The 13,744-nt window shown below is 40.7% G+C and overlaps 1 protein-coding gene across 1 annotated transcript in view; it reads left to right on the top strand.

Moving 5' to 3' along the window:
- Window positions 1-1,215: 1,215 nt before the first annotated feature.
- Window positions 1,216-13,744, top strand: part of LOC145399117 (uncharacterized) — a 101,449-nt gene continuing 88,920 nt past the window's right edge. Inside the window, exon 1 of the mRNA XM_080271859.1 lies at window positions 1,216-1,401. Within this exon, the coding sequence (XP_080127985.1) occupies window positions 1,216-1,401 (186 nt within the window). The remainder of the gene's footprint in view (window positions 1,402-13,744) is intronic.

Below are 13,744 nucleotides of genomic sequence, written 5' to 3'. Positions count from 1 at the left end.
CAGATATTTTACGAATAGAGGACACCAGTAATCTGGTGCATGGATTTTTTTTTTCCCCCATTTGTTTTTCCTTCCTCCGTTCTGTTATTTAAAAAAAAAAAAGAAAAAGTGTTACAACAGAATGAAGTGCTGCACTTGACAGAGACAGCAACCACAATGCAACTTTACTCCTGGCTGAGACTGCAAGAAGTCTTGGACATGATATCACTAGTTTAGCTGTCAATCCTGAGTCAATCAGAAAGCAAGAGTGAAGTTTCATGAACAAATGGCCCAGGTTGGAAAAACAAATTTTGATGTATCCATACCCCTAGTAGTGCACTGGGACGGTAAAATGTTGCCGGGTAATACACGTAGGGATAAAGTTGACAGGTTGCCAGTCTTAGTATCAGGATTTCAAGTGGAGCAGCTTCTAAGCATCAGAAAATTTCCAAATGGTATGGGTGAAACAACTAGCAATGCTGTTGTTAACCCACCGCGTCCCGGCAGATTTTTCACCAGTGACGCCCCCCAATCCTGGCAGATTTTCGAAAAGTTTTTTTCGGCTAAAACTTCTGCTTTTTAAGAGAAACATCGAAAATTCAGAGAGAAAGTGCTCACGTGAGCTTAGGAGTGCTATGTACAGGTGACCCTCCCCTGACCTAGTACCATCTTCTCTAAAGCCCCGCTCCAGAGAAGACGTTTTCTGTGGGAGGGTAACCATTCCAAGCCACTCAGAATAGATAGATATTTATTTTTTTTTTACAAATTTTTATGTAGTACAAGAGTATATTGGTTTTCACGCAATAATATAGGCGATATAAGCATTGTTTCACTCACCAAACACATCAGCATACTGCACCTTCCTTGGCGACGTTACCTCCTCATCACTTCTGCTCGTTTCATCCTCTATCACCATGCAATATTTATCCCCCACATTGGGAATCACTTTCGCCTTGAATTTCGTCGTCAGAGGAGAGACCATGGAGTGACATGTCTTTACTGGCCAGGTCACCACTAACAGGCGAGTTACTGAGAAAATGGTATGTGGGAACACGGGTCCAGGCAGTGTCACCACTGGGTGGCAAATAGAGGAAGGTCTCCCACATATGCCTACCAAAAATCACCCGCGAAACTTGAAGAATGTGCAAATGATGGAACTCACAATTGCAAGACATGTAAACATGTTCTTGGGACTGAGTGTGACAGTACGTTGCAACATGTATCTACATTGACGGGATGCAGCGGGTTAAAATGTTGAGAGAGTGGGATATAGAAGATCAGGTGAAGGCCCTGTGCTTTGACACCACACCCTTAAATACTGGCAGACTAAGTGGGGCCTGTGGTGTGATAGAGAGCAGTCTTGGCAAAAACCTGTTGTACCTGGCATGTCGACACCATGCACAAGAAATTGTGCTTGGAGATGTATTCAAATGCTGTTTTGGTCCATCAATAACCCTGATATTACCTTGTTCAAGCATTTTCATTAATTTTGGCCACAAATTGACAAAAGTCCGTTTCAGACAGCAAATGATGATCCAGTCTGCATTGAAGCCCTGAAGAAATGTACTAGCTTGAAGGATTATGTTATAGTTTTGACAAAGCAAGCACTTCTGCCTAGTCAGCAGGCTCATGATGACCACCGTGAATTGTTAGAATTAAAGGAACTTTTTCTAGGTGTTACTCCACCAGGCTGTATAAGATTCATGGCCCTTGCAGTGATGCATTGAATTAGATGGATGGCCAGATTGCTGTACTGCATAAAAATATGAATGTTCAAGGAGCATTTCAAGTTAAAGGCAAGTGAAGAAACTGTACTGAGGGAAATGAGCCTCTTTGGATGCCTGCTGTACACAAAAGCTTGAAGATTGTAATTCCAGCATCTGCCCCAGCCAATGATCTTGCCTTTCTGAAGCTGGTGAAAAACTAAGAGGCTATCAACAAAGGCATTTTGTTTGCTGCAGTTAAGGATTTCCTCGGACATCTATGGTACCTGAGTGTGGGGCTAATTGGGTTTGCATTTTTTGATGATGCTGAAAACAGCAACACTAAGAAAGATTACCAGCACTTTGAAGAAAGATGGTTTTGATGAATCACCCAAATGTATCCAGACACAGCCAAACAGAATTTCTGAAAGGCAACTTCATGACTTTGTCACAAACAGTACATGTCATTCTTTGGCACATATGGGTTGAATCCAGACTTCCTCACTCAAGCGGATCCAGACAGTTGGAAATCACTTGAAGATTTTCAGTGAACGAAAAAATTCATCAACAATCTGATGGTGTGAATGAACGGGCAGAGCGAGCTGTGAAATTGATGCAGGACTTCAATACCTCCATCACAACAAGTGGAGAACAGAAGCAGTACCTGCTGCAAGTTGTTTAAAGTCACAGAGTCAAGTGCCCAGCATCTAGAAAGTCGTTACTTATCGGGGATAATACTTCCCAGTAGTGTTGCCAAGGCAGATATGCTTACTGTTTTGATTGTTGAAAATATGCAGATTCAGCTGCAATAAATGCTTGGCAGAATTGTATTGATTTGGTCTGAGAAACATTTGAGTAATGAAGCGCAAGGATAACCTGCCATTGGATTAAAAAAAAAAAATAACTTCAAATCTCTTGGGCAACCTTTAAATATGCATAAAATATTTCTTTAAAAATCGCTGTGAAATACTTTAATTAAAGACAACAAAATGGGAGGGTACCGCGGAAGAAATTCAGTAATTCAAATTTGATGGGCACCCTGTTACACACACACACACACACACACGACGCGAGAGTAAGAGGACGTGCCTGCATATCGCTCCGCACCGGGCCAATCTCGGCCCTCAAATGGCTATACCTAAAAAGTATCTTTATACGAGTCAATTTCTGTACCAGGTCCAACTAAACAATGTGCTAAAATGAAAGAGGAAGTTTAAGTAAAAGTGTTGTTCCAATAACACAATACAACGAAGTAGACAAAAGTGCTGAACAAACAAATCAGCTGTTTCAGTGTTGACTGTTTCATCTACGACATAGAGGAATGCAAAACCGTAAGTAGAAGATTTCTGTTAGTACCAGAAGATGACCACCATCTTTAGCAAATCAACTTTGGAAGGAGTTAGGAAAAGGGACAAAGGTAGAAAGCAGGATGATGATTTCTACCAGGAACTCATGTTAATGGTGATGCATAATAAGCTGGTAGAACGAGTGTACAGATTTGAGAAGGCATTTCAGAGTGAAGCAGACGAAATTAAGAAGCAGCTTCACATGCAGAGCGAAGAAAATGGAAATTTAGTAAAGGAGATTAATAAGAAAGAAACAACAATAGATGAACTGTCAGTTGAGGTGGGTACACTTATAAGATTAGTGAAATGGCAAGCACAGTTGTCGACCATCAGAGTATTATGGAAGTGTTCAGAAATGGTACAGAGACAATAAGGCAGGCAAGCACTCTGACAGATCATAGCAGTGATATTGAGAAGATAACCCAGGTGAATGAAGCAGTGCAAACTACAAAAATTATATGGAAACCACAAATGCTGAAATGACGAAAGTAAAGAAAGACTTAGAAACAAGAGTTGAAGAAAAGAACATTAAAAAGGAGCTGAAGAAAATAATTCAAAACAATCCAAAATTGGTCAAATATTAAGCAGATATCAACAAATGTATAGTAATCACTGGTATAGAGGAGGAAGAAATAAAAAACAAGATTTCGAGAGACAAAAAGGAGATGACAAATGTAATGAACATATTGAAGGGAGTGTCAGAGGAAATCTGTAGTAAAGACATAAAGGAACACAAAAAGCTAGGGAAATATGAGAGAAATAAATCAAGGCCCCTGACAGTAACCTTCCAGAGTGTAAACACTGTGGAGAAAATACTGAAAAATGCAAACAAACTTATGGAAAAAGAGGACTTCAAAATTGTATGGATAAAAAGATGCCTAACTCAAGAGGAAGTTAGATTACTAAAAGAAAAGAGGGAGGAGGCAAGAACAAACAATGAGGGAAAATCAGAGGAAGAGACGAACACTTTTTTTTTTTTACAAAGTAATTGGATTGCAAGTTCGAAAGTGGTACATAAACAGGAGGGAATAAAAAGGAGAAAGGTAGTTGACCCAGGTCATAACAAGTACGTAAACAAGATGATTAAGTTGATGTACTCTAATGTAGATGGACTGGTATCTAAATTACTAGAGATGAATGCTTATATCAAAGAAAAGGAACCACATATCGTTTGCCTAACTGAAACAAAATTAACACCATGGATATCAAACGATACACTAAACCTAGAGGAATACAATGTACGGAGAAGAGATAGGAACTTAAAAGTAGGAGGAGGAATTATAATATTAACAAAGAAAAATCTGCAAGTCAAACAAATAGAACTAGATGTACCCTTACAGATAGAACTGATCACAGCAGAGATTAGTACGTCTGAAGGGAACGTAACTGTGGCAAAGTTATACATGCCACCCAGATGAAACATTTGGGAAAAAGGCGAATATGAAGACCTGGCAGAGAAAACAATTCAAAGTTTAAGAACATTACTACATAAAATGGAGCAAAAGTGACCACGCAGTATTAAATTACAACTTCAGGATTGCATATGACATAGTTAATAGTAATGAAAATTACAAAAAGAGCCTTAACCACAAAAAGGGCAACTATCATGACCTAAAGAAATATTTCTTAGAAACAGATCAGGAAAAAGAGCTTAGAGGACAAGATTTAAGAGTTTTCTATAGAAAATTCTGTGAACTTTATGAAATAGAAGTCCAGAAGTACATCCCACGGCACACAGAAGGAGAAAAGAAAATAAAGAAATGGTTTAATACAGATTGTAAAAAATCTAAAGAAAAAAGAGATTTGCTGTGGAATAGATACAGAAGACACAATAGTGAAAGGGCATATAACAACTATAAACAGGCAAGAAACTATTATACAAGAATAAGGAGGGAAGCCTAAAAACAGTTTAAGGAGGACATCATAAATAAAAGTAGTGATCAACCGAAGCTATTTTACAGCTACATCCGAAGCAAAACCAAAGTAAAAGATAAAATAAAATCCATTACAGATGAGGGGATCACCTACACACAAGAGAAGGATATTTGTGAAGCACTAAATAAGAATTTCCAATCAGTTTTTACAGAAGAAAATAATTTTGAGAGGGATGATATAGAACATGCATGTCCACACATACTACCAGATATACAAATATCAGAAAAAGAAATACAGGAGGAGTTAAGTAAATCAGACAACGGAAAAAGCAAATGGTCCTGATGAAATTTCATGTTGGGTGCTGCATGAATGTGCAAAGGAGTTAAGTAAACCATTATCTTCACTTTTCAAGGAATCGTTGGGACAAGGTAAACTACCTGATATATGGAAGAAAGCAAACATTGTTCCCTTATTCAAGAAAGGGAGTAGACACAATCCACTCAACTACCGGCCAGTATCACTAACCAGTGTTGTAAGCAAGGTATTGGAAAAACTGATAAGAAAAGTTTGGGAATATCATCTAGAAGAACACAATATGATAACAGAAAGACAGGTTGGCTTCAGAAAAGGAAAATCATGTGTTACTAATCTGTTGAGCTACTATGACAGAGTAACAAACACAATACAGGAAAAAGAAGGATGGTTGGACAGTATCTATTTAGATTTCAAGAAAGCTTTTGACACAGTACCACACCAAAGACTTTTATGGAAACTGTACCATCAAGGGGGAATCCGAGGCAAACTGCATTGTTGGATGCAAGATTTTCTCAAAAAAAAAAAAAAAAAAGAGAAATGAGAACAGTACTAGGAGGAAATTACTCATCATGGAGGAAAGTGACTAGCAGAGTTGGCTGGCACCAATTATGTTTGTAGTGTATATAAATGATATAGACAGTAACATTAGAAATGAAAGCTATCTAAATATGTTTGCTGATGATGCAAAAATACAAAGGAGAATTACTAACACCGACTCTTGTAAAGACCTACGAGAAGAATTAAATAAACTTTATGAATGGAGCAATACATGGCAAATGGAATTCAGTGTGGACAAGTGTCATGTAATCAAGTTTGGTAAAAGTGGAACAAGACCTGATTGGGATTATAAGTTAGGAAGTAAAACCCTACACACATCAGAAAGAGAGAAGGACCTAGGTGTGATTATCAGTAACAGACTATCTCCGGCTGCCTACATCAGTGAGAAGGTTCGGAACATGTATACACTGCTTGCAAATCTGAGATTAGCATTCACATACGTAAATGAAGACATGCTAAGAAAGATAATAACATCTTTCATCAGATCAACCCTGGAGTATGCGTCAGTAGTCTTGAGTCCTCGTCTCAAAAAACACATAGATAAGATTGAAAAAGCTTAAAGGGTCACTACAAGATGGGTACCAAGCTTAAGAGATCTCTAGCTATGAAGAAAGACTAGAAAAACTGAATCTGCCTACATTACAGGAGAGAAGGAAAAGAGGAGACATTATTATGTTATATTAATGCATATCTGGGAAGGAGAAAATAGACATAAATTATTACATAACGTATGGGGATGCATCAGAAAGAGGACACTGCATAAAACTCCATAAAAGAAGAGGCGATAAAGACGTAAGGAGATCATTGGAATGCACTACCGAATGAAATAGTGTGTGCCAAAACAATTAATAAATTTAAGGATGTGTATGATAAAAATGGTTTAAGACACGGGACAGTACGAGCTTGACTCATTCATGTAGATGAAGTTAGGTAAGAAGAATTAGGTAAGGTAAGAACACACACACACACACACACACACACACACACACACACACATATATATATATATATATATATATATATATATATATATATATATATATATATATATATATATATATATTTTAATGCGAGGAAGAAGGAACCAAAGGCCATGAGCCCGCAGTAACAGTTCCCTCCAAGAGAAAAACAAAATACAATAGAGAGCCAAATTCAAGATCCGATCATTTTGAGATGCCTGGACACACTGCGTTTGAAAGACTGGAGATCATAGGCATCAGAAAATACAGACAGAGGGAGACAGTTCCAGATATGAGCTGTTGCATAAATGAAAGACTGGGAGTAACGGTTAACTCTTGCATTAGAGAGTTGGACAGAAAAGGGATGAGAGTTTGCTGCCAGACGGGTGCTACGCGCCCGTCGTAGAGGTGGAGGAATGCAAGCAGACAGTTCAGAGGAGCAGTGACCATTAAAGTAGCGATAGAAAAGAGATAAAGATGCAACAGTGCGGCGAAGAGACAGAGGTTGAAGGGAGTCAGTAAGAGGAGGAGAGTTAATGAGACGAAAAGCCTTTGACTCCACCCTATTGAGAAGAGCTGTATGTGGGGAACCTCCCCACACATGAGAGTTGTACTCCACACAGGGGCGGATAAAACCCCTGTATAGAGTCAACAATTGTGAAGGGGTAAAGAAAGAGCAGAGTCGGCTTAGCACACCCAACCTCTTGGAAGCAGATTTTACAAGAGATGTAATATGATCTTTCCAAGATAAGTCCCGAGTAAATGAAACCCCAAGCATGTTCAAGGATGATGCAGGACTAAGCTGAATATTATTAAACATTAGTGAGTATACCTGTGGAAGATTTTGTCGTGTTGATAGGTGTAAGAACTGAGTCTTAGATGCATTAAAAACAACCAGATTATTTTTACCCCAGTCAGAGATACGAGCCAAGTCAGACATTAGGTGTGCCATAGACTCATTCCTTGTTTGTTGAAGTAACTGTTGAGATGGGCGTTGCGGGAACCGAATGGAAAGGTGAAGGGTGGAGTCATCAGCGTATGAGTGGATAGGGTTAGATGTACAGCTTAGAAGATCATTGATGAATAAAAGGAAGAGAGTTGGTGATAGGACAGAGCCCTGAGGAACACCACTGTTGATAGATCTAGGAGAAGAACGATGGCCGTCTACAACAGCGGCTATAGAACGACCAGAAAGGAAGCTAGCGATGAAGGCACAGATAGAAGGATAGAAACCGTAGGAGGGCAGTTTGGAAATTAAAGATTTATGCCAGACTCGATCGAAAGCCTTTGAGATGTCAAGTGCAATGGCAAAGCTTTCGCCAAAGTCCCGAAAGGAGGATGACCAGGAGTCTGAAAGGTAGGTGAGAAGATAGCCAGTGGAGCGTCCCTGACGGAACCCATACTGACGATCGGAAAGAAGGTTGTGATAGGAAAGACGCCTTAAAATTTTTCTATTGAGAATTGACTCGAAAACTTTTGAAATACAGGACGTTAAAGCAATTGGATGATAGTTGGAGAGTTGGGAGTGGTCACCCTTCTTTGGGACTGGCTGAATGAGAGCAAACTTCCAGCAAGAAGGAAAGGTACTATTGCGGACAGGAGTTCTTAACCACGCTCGTCCAGCCAACCCGTGTATGTGGCAGAGTCGCATTCACGAGCACAGAAGTTGCCTTCGATGCATTTCTGTCGATAAATATTCCTTCAGGTTTGGGCTTGAACTAATGGATAAACCAATAGTAATGTTTACTTTGAAGGTTTGACTCTGGTAACACGAATATATCATACTGATTATTTAATAACTTGTTTCTCGTATGGAGCCAAGCAAGAGATAAATATGTATATTTGGTTTCACTCCACGACTTCCTGTAGATCTGAACCAGCGAACACAAAGTGAACAAGTTCGAAGCATTCATTTGTTAACAGGAGAGAGAGAGAGAGAGAGAGAGAGAGAGAGAGAGAGAGAGAGAGAGAGAGAGAGAGAGAGAGCGTGTATGGTGGGTGCCTGTGAATTCTGGAATAATGAGGTGGAGGCAGGCTGGCCCAGGGAAATGCAAGGGATGAGAAACCCTGGATTCCTGTGATCCATTGAAAACAGGCCACAGTGTATTTCTTCCATCAATCACTAAAACTTGCCTTGCTTTGTGATATATATATATATATATATATATATATATATATATATATATATGTATATATATATATATATATATATATATATATATATATATTATATATATATATATATATATATATATATATATATATAGTGGACATTTGTGCTGGGAGGGGGTTGGTGATAGCCAATACCCTCTTCAGGCATAAAATGATCCACAGGTATACATGGCGAGTGATGAGAAGGGTGGGTGGTGAACTGAATGAAAGGAAGGCAATGATTGATTATGTGTGCGTGGATGAAAGGATGCGAAGATGTGTAATGGATGCAAGAGTTTATAGAGGTTGGGGGAGTGGACTTTCTGACCACTACTTGGTGGTGGCCAGAATTAGAATTCAAGCAAGATGGAGGAATAGAAGAAGGGAAAGACGAGAGGAAGGAGTAGTTGCAAGGAGAGTGCAAAGGTTACAAGAGGATGAGAAAATGGCAGAGTATAAGAGAGAAATGGAGGAACGATTGGGCAAATATGAATTGGAACAGATGGGAGACGTGGAAGGTGTGTGTAGGATATTTACAGAAGAAGTATGTGCAGCATGTGATGTGGTGTGTGGAAGGAAGAGAAGACGGAGGGGGGTGCAAGGAACAGCGTGGTGGACTGAAGAGGTGAAACAGGCTGTGGCACAAAAGAAGAAAGCATACAATGAATGGATGAGAAATGGGGGCGTGGAAGACGTTGAGAGGCGAAAGAGAGAGTTATATGTAGAAAGAAAGAGAGAGGTGAAAAGATTAGTAAGAGAGAGCAAGAAGAGAGTGGATGAGGAATTTGGAAGGAATTTGAGTGTAAAGTGGAGGGACTGTAAGAAAATGTTCTGGAAAGAGGTGAAAAGAGTAAGACAGGGTGGAAATGAAGTTAGCAGGGGAGTGAAAGATAAAAATGGTAGATTACTAGTGGAGAAGGGAGAAAAAGTGAGCAGATGGAGAGAACACTTTAAGGATTTGTTGAACGTAGAAGATGGAAGTAATGCGAGTATAAGTGGCTGGGGAATGGCTGGGAGAAGGAGGGAGGTGAGAAGACAGGAAGAAATTGGTAGGATAGAAGTTGTGGAAGCAATGAAGAAAGTTAAATCAGGGAAAGCCCCAGGAATTGATGGAGTGTGTGGTGAAAGGCTGAAGCATGGGGGAGAGATAGTAGTAGAATGGATGTGGAAGATGTGCAGATTGGCCTGGGAGGAAGGTAGAGTCCCGGAGGATTGGAAGTCAGGTATAATTATCCCCTTGTACAAAGGAAAAGGGGAAAAAGAAGTGTGTGGTAATCATAGGGGCATTTGTCTTCTTAGTATAATAGGAAAAGTGTATGGTAGGATACTTATAGACAGAGTTAGAGAAAGAACAGAGAAATTAGTTGGAGAAGAACAGGGAGGCTTTAGGAAGGGAAGAGGTTGTGTAGATCAGATATTCATTCTTAGATCTTTAGTGGAAAAGTTTCTAGAGAAGGAAAAGAAGTTGTATGCGCCTTTCATGGATTTGGAGAAAGCATATGACAGGGTGGATAGACAAGGATTGTGGAAAGTGTTAAGAATATATGGAGTAGATGGGAAGTTGTTGAATGCTGTGAAGAGTATGTACGATGGTGCGAAGGCTGCAGTGCGTGCAGATGGTGAACTAAGTGAATTTTTCTCTTTGAAAGTTGGGTTGAAACAGGGATGTGTCATGTCTCCATGGTTGTTCAATCTGTACATGGATGTGGTAATAAAAGAGGTACAAGGTAGGGTAGTGGATGTTAGAGTGGCCCTGGTGAGAGAGGATAGTGTTTGGAAACTCCCTGTACTGTTGTTTGCAGATGATACTGTGTTGTTGAGTGAAGACGAAGGGGAGCTGCAGGGTTTGGTGGATGAGTTTGAGAGAGTGTGTAAGAAACGGAATCTAAAGGTGAATGTAGGGAAGAGTAAAGTGATGGTCTTTGAGAGAGGTGAAGTCAGTGAATGTACAGCGAGGTTGGATGGTGAAGAATTGGAAAAAGTGAGTACGTTTAAGTACTTGGGTAGTGTGATAAGTAAGGATGGAGGTTTGGAGGTTGAAGTGCTTGAAAGGGTACAGCAGGGAAGAAAGGTTGCTGGTTCTTTGAAAGCAGTGAGAAGAAACAGGGAAGTGGGCATGGAAGTGAAAAAGTTTCTACATGACAGTATTGTGATACCAACTCTAACGTACGGAAGTGAAGCTTGGACGTTGTTGGGAGGACACAAGTCAAGAGTGAGAGCAGTGGAAATGAGTTATTTAAGAGGAGCCTGTGGAGTCACGTGGAGAGACAGGCTGATGAATGAGGATATATAGGAGCGTTGTGGTGTTGATGTGGATGTGATAGGAAGCGTTATGAGGAACACACTGAGGTGGTTTGGCCATGTGGAGAGGATGGAGGGTGAAAGACTGACGAAGAGAGTGTATGTGAGTGAGGTGGAGGGGGGAAGAGGGAAGGGGAGGCCGAGGATGAGATGGAGGGATGGGGTGGAGAGGTATATGAGAGAGGGGGGTGTGAGTTGGGAGCAGGGCAGTGAAATGGCGGGGGACAGGACGACTTGGAGGCGATTTGTTTGTGGCCACCCCAAACGGGATTGAGGCGTCTGGCAATATATATATATATATATATATATATATGATTGCTTTCGTTGCAATAATGAATTAGGAGATAAATGCTGTTGATTTAACAAAAAGCTGTGCTTAAAAAAGTAATTTGCCTCTCTGTCCAGAGAGTAATATCCAGTTAATGAGAAAAATACTTATGAGTTCGCCAAAAATGTCCAGGTGCCAACCACCAGAGAGAGAGAAAAATGCGAACATAAGGCATCTAACAGAAGTTACGCGGCCTGCCAAATTATTTGACAAAGTCAACTAGCGTTACCCGGAATAAAACCCATCTTTCATTTTGTCCGACGAGACGTTATCCTGGGATAAATAAACTCCCTCGTCATCAGCCAAAGGAAAAATTCCCTGTTTAGCTTGAGCACCATATTTACTCATATCGCATAAAATCATGTGTATGTAGCCGGAATGAAACCCCTTATCTATGGCCTGGCAAACTCCCTGTAAAGAGTACCCGGTACTATTTTCTATCGACAGACTGAGTTAAGCGGTGAGACTCATAATTCGTGTAAGGAAATCCACCCCGCCTCTGTGTGTGTGTGTGTGTGTGTGTGTGTGTGTGTGTGTGTGTGTGTGTGTGTGTGTTGAATTGAGAGTCATCTGACTTGTGGAGCATGATATGCGGATTGGTAGGTTGGTAACTGGGTGGGTGGATTGGTTAGTGTAGGCTGGTTGTTTCACAGGCGGACTAGGTGGAGTGAATGGGCGAGAGGGAGGGAAAGGGTTGTTGGGCTGGTTAAGTGGGGTGGAGTGGGGTTCGTGCATTGTTTAAGTGAGGTGGATGGTGGGGCTACCTGTAGGACAAGGCAAGAGACAGTTTTGTGTCGTCCTACTTTTGAGACATACTGTATTGAGTAAGGTTGTGGATATGTGCGTTGATGGGTGGGTGTGTAGATGGATGAACGGATTGTGGGAAAACAGGCCACTGGGATTAGGTGCATTGAGTTAATGTCCGAGTTGGGAAAATCGGTCCACAGGGGATATTATTCTGGAATCATGCTTAAGTAGGTATATACATCCAGTGGGTTACAACAGGTCCATCGAGCAATACGTCTGTTGGTTAGGAGGTCTGTGTTTCAACTGCACGCATCAGTGGGTGATATAACGTCGGATAATAGGTTTATGGGGAAAATAGGTTCATTGTGAAAAATACATCCATGGGTATACGACCATGTAGGAAACCTGCATTCATAGAGAGATTCAAGGTCGACGGAAAAATTGGTCCGTGGGGAGAAAATACATCAATGGGGAAAATTAGTTCGGGGGAAAATGGGTTACGTAGGGAAGTAGGAGTCTTTGAAAAAAAAAAAAAAGTCATTAAGGAAAATAGGTCCATAAGGGATTGTGCTCCGAGTGGTGAAAATGTCCATTGATAAAAATATTCATGGGGTGAAAATAGGTCCATAGGGGCATACACGTACTGTAAACATACATGGAAATATTTAAAATAAATGGGACCTAAAACATCCAACTTTGAACAGCGACCGTTGCCTGGAATTAGGCTTACCACTGCACACCTTGCACCAAACAACCATTAGCCAGACCCTATTACCACTTCGTCATCCAGTTATTATATTTCATAATTTACCTTCATTTAGCCATTTAAGCATAGGAAGCCAACCGAAACGAAAGGAAAAATCCCTGTTTAACTGTGTTGAGCACCTCATTTCTCCACCTCATTCCTCTAAAATTCACGGGCACCCACTACTCTCTCTCTCTCTCTCTCTCTCTCTCTCTCTCTCTGGGGGGCGCGATAGCACAGTGGTAGCGCGCTGAGCTTGTGATCGGGAGGTCGCAAGTTCGAGCCTCGCCTGGGCTACTGTCGCCGGGAAGGGTAGCGCCCTCCTGTAACCCAGCAGGGCTATATGACCTTAGTTGCCTAGCTCAGGGAATTCATTTCTCCATTTCTCTCTCTCTCTCTCTCTCTCTCTCTCTCTCTCTCTCCTGGTAACAAATGAATGCTTCGAACTTGTTTACTCTTGTTCGCTGGTTCAAACCTACAGGACGTCGTGGAGTGGAACCAAATATACATATTTGTCACTTGCTTGGCTCTATACGAGAAACAAGTTATTAAATAATCAGTATGATATATTCGTGTTATCAGAGTCAAACCTTCAAAGTAAATATTAATATTGCTTTATCCATTAGTACAAGCCCAAACCTGAAGGAATATTTATCGACAGAAATGCATCGAAGGCAACTTCCGTGCTCGTGAATGCGACGCTGCCACATACACAGGTTGGCTGGACGAGGGTGGTT

The sequence above is a fragment of the Coenobita brevimanus genome, chromosome 47, assembly GCF_032717465.1.
Source record: "Coenobita brevimanus isolate Jiangsu-jjx chromosome 47, ASM3271746v2, whole genome shotgun sequence".
Lineage (NCBI taxonomy): Eukaryota > Metazoa > Arthropoda > Malacostraca > Decapoda > Coenobitidae > Coenobita > Coenobita brevimanus.
The sequence above is the reverse complement of the archived record's forward strand: the minus strand, read 5'-3'. Positions and strand labels throughout refer to the sequence as shown.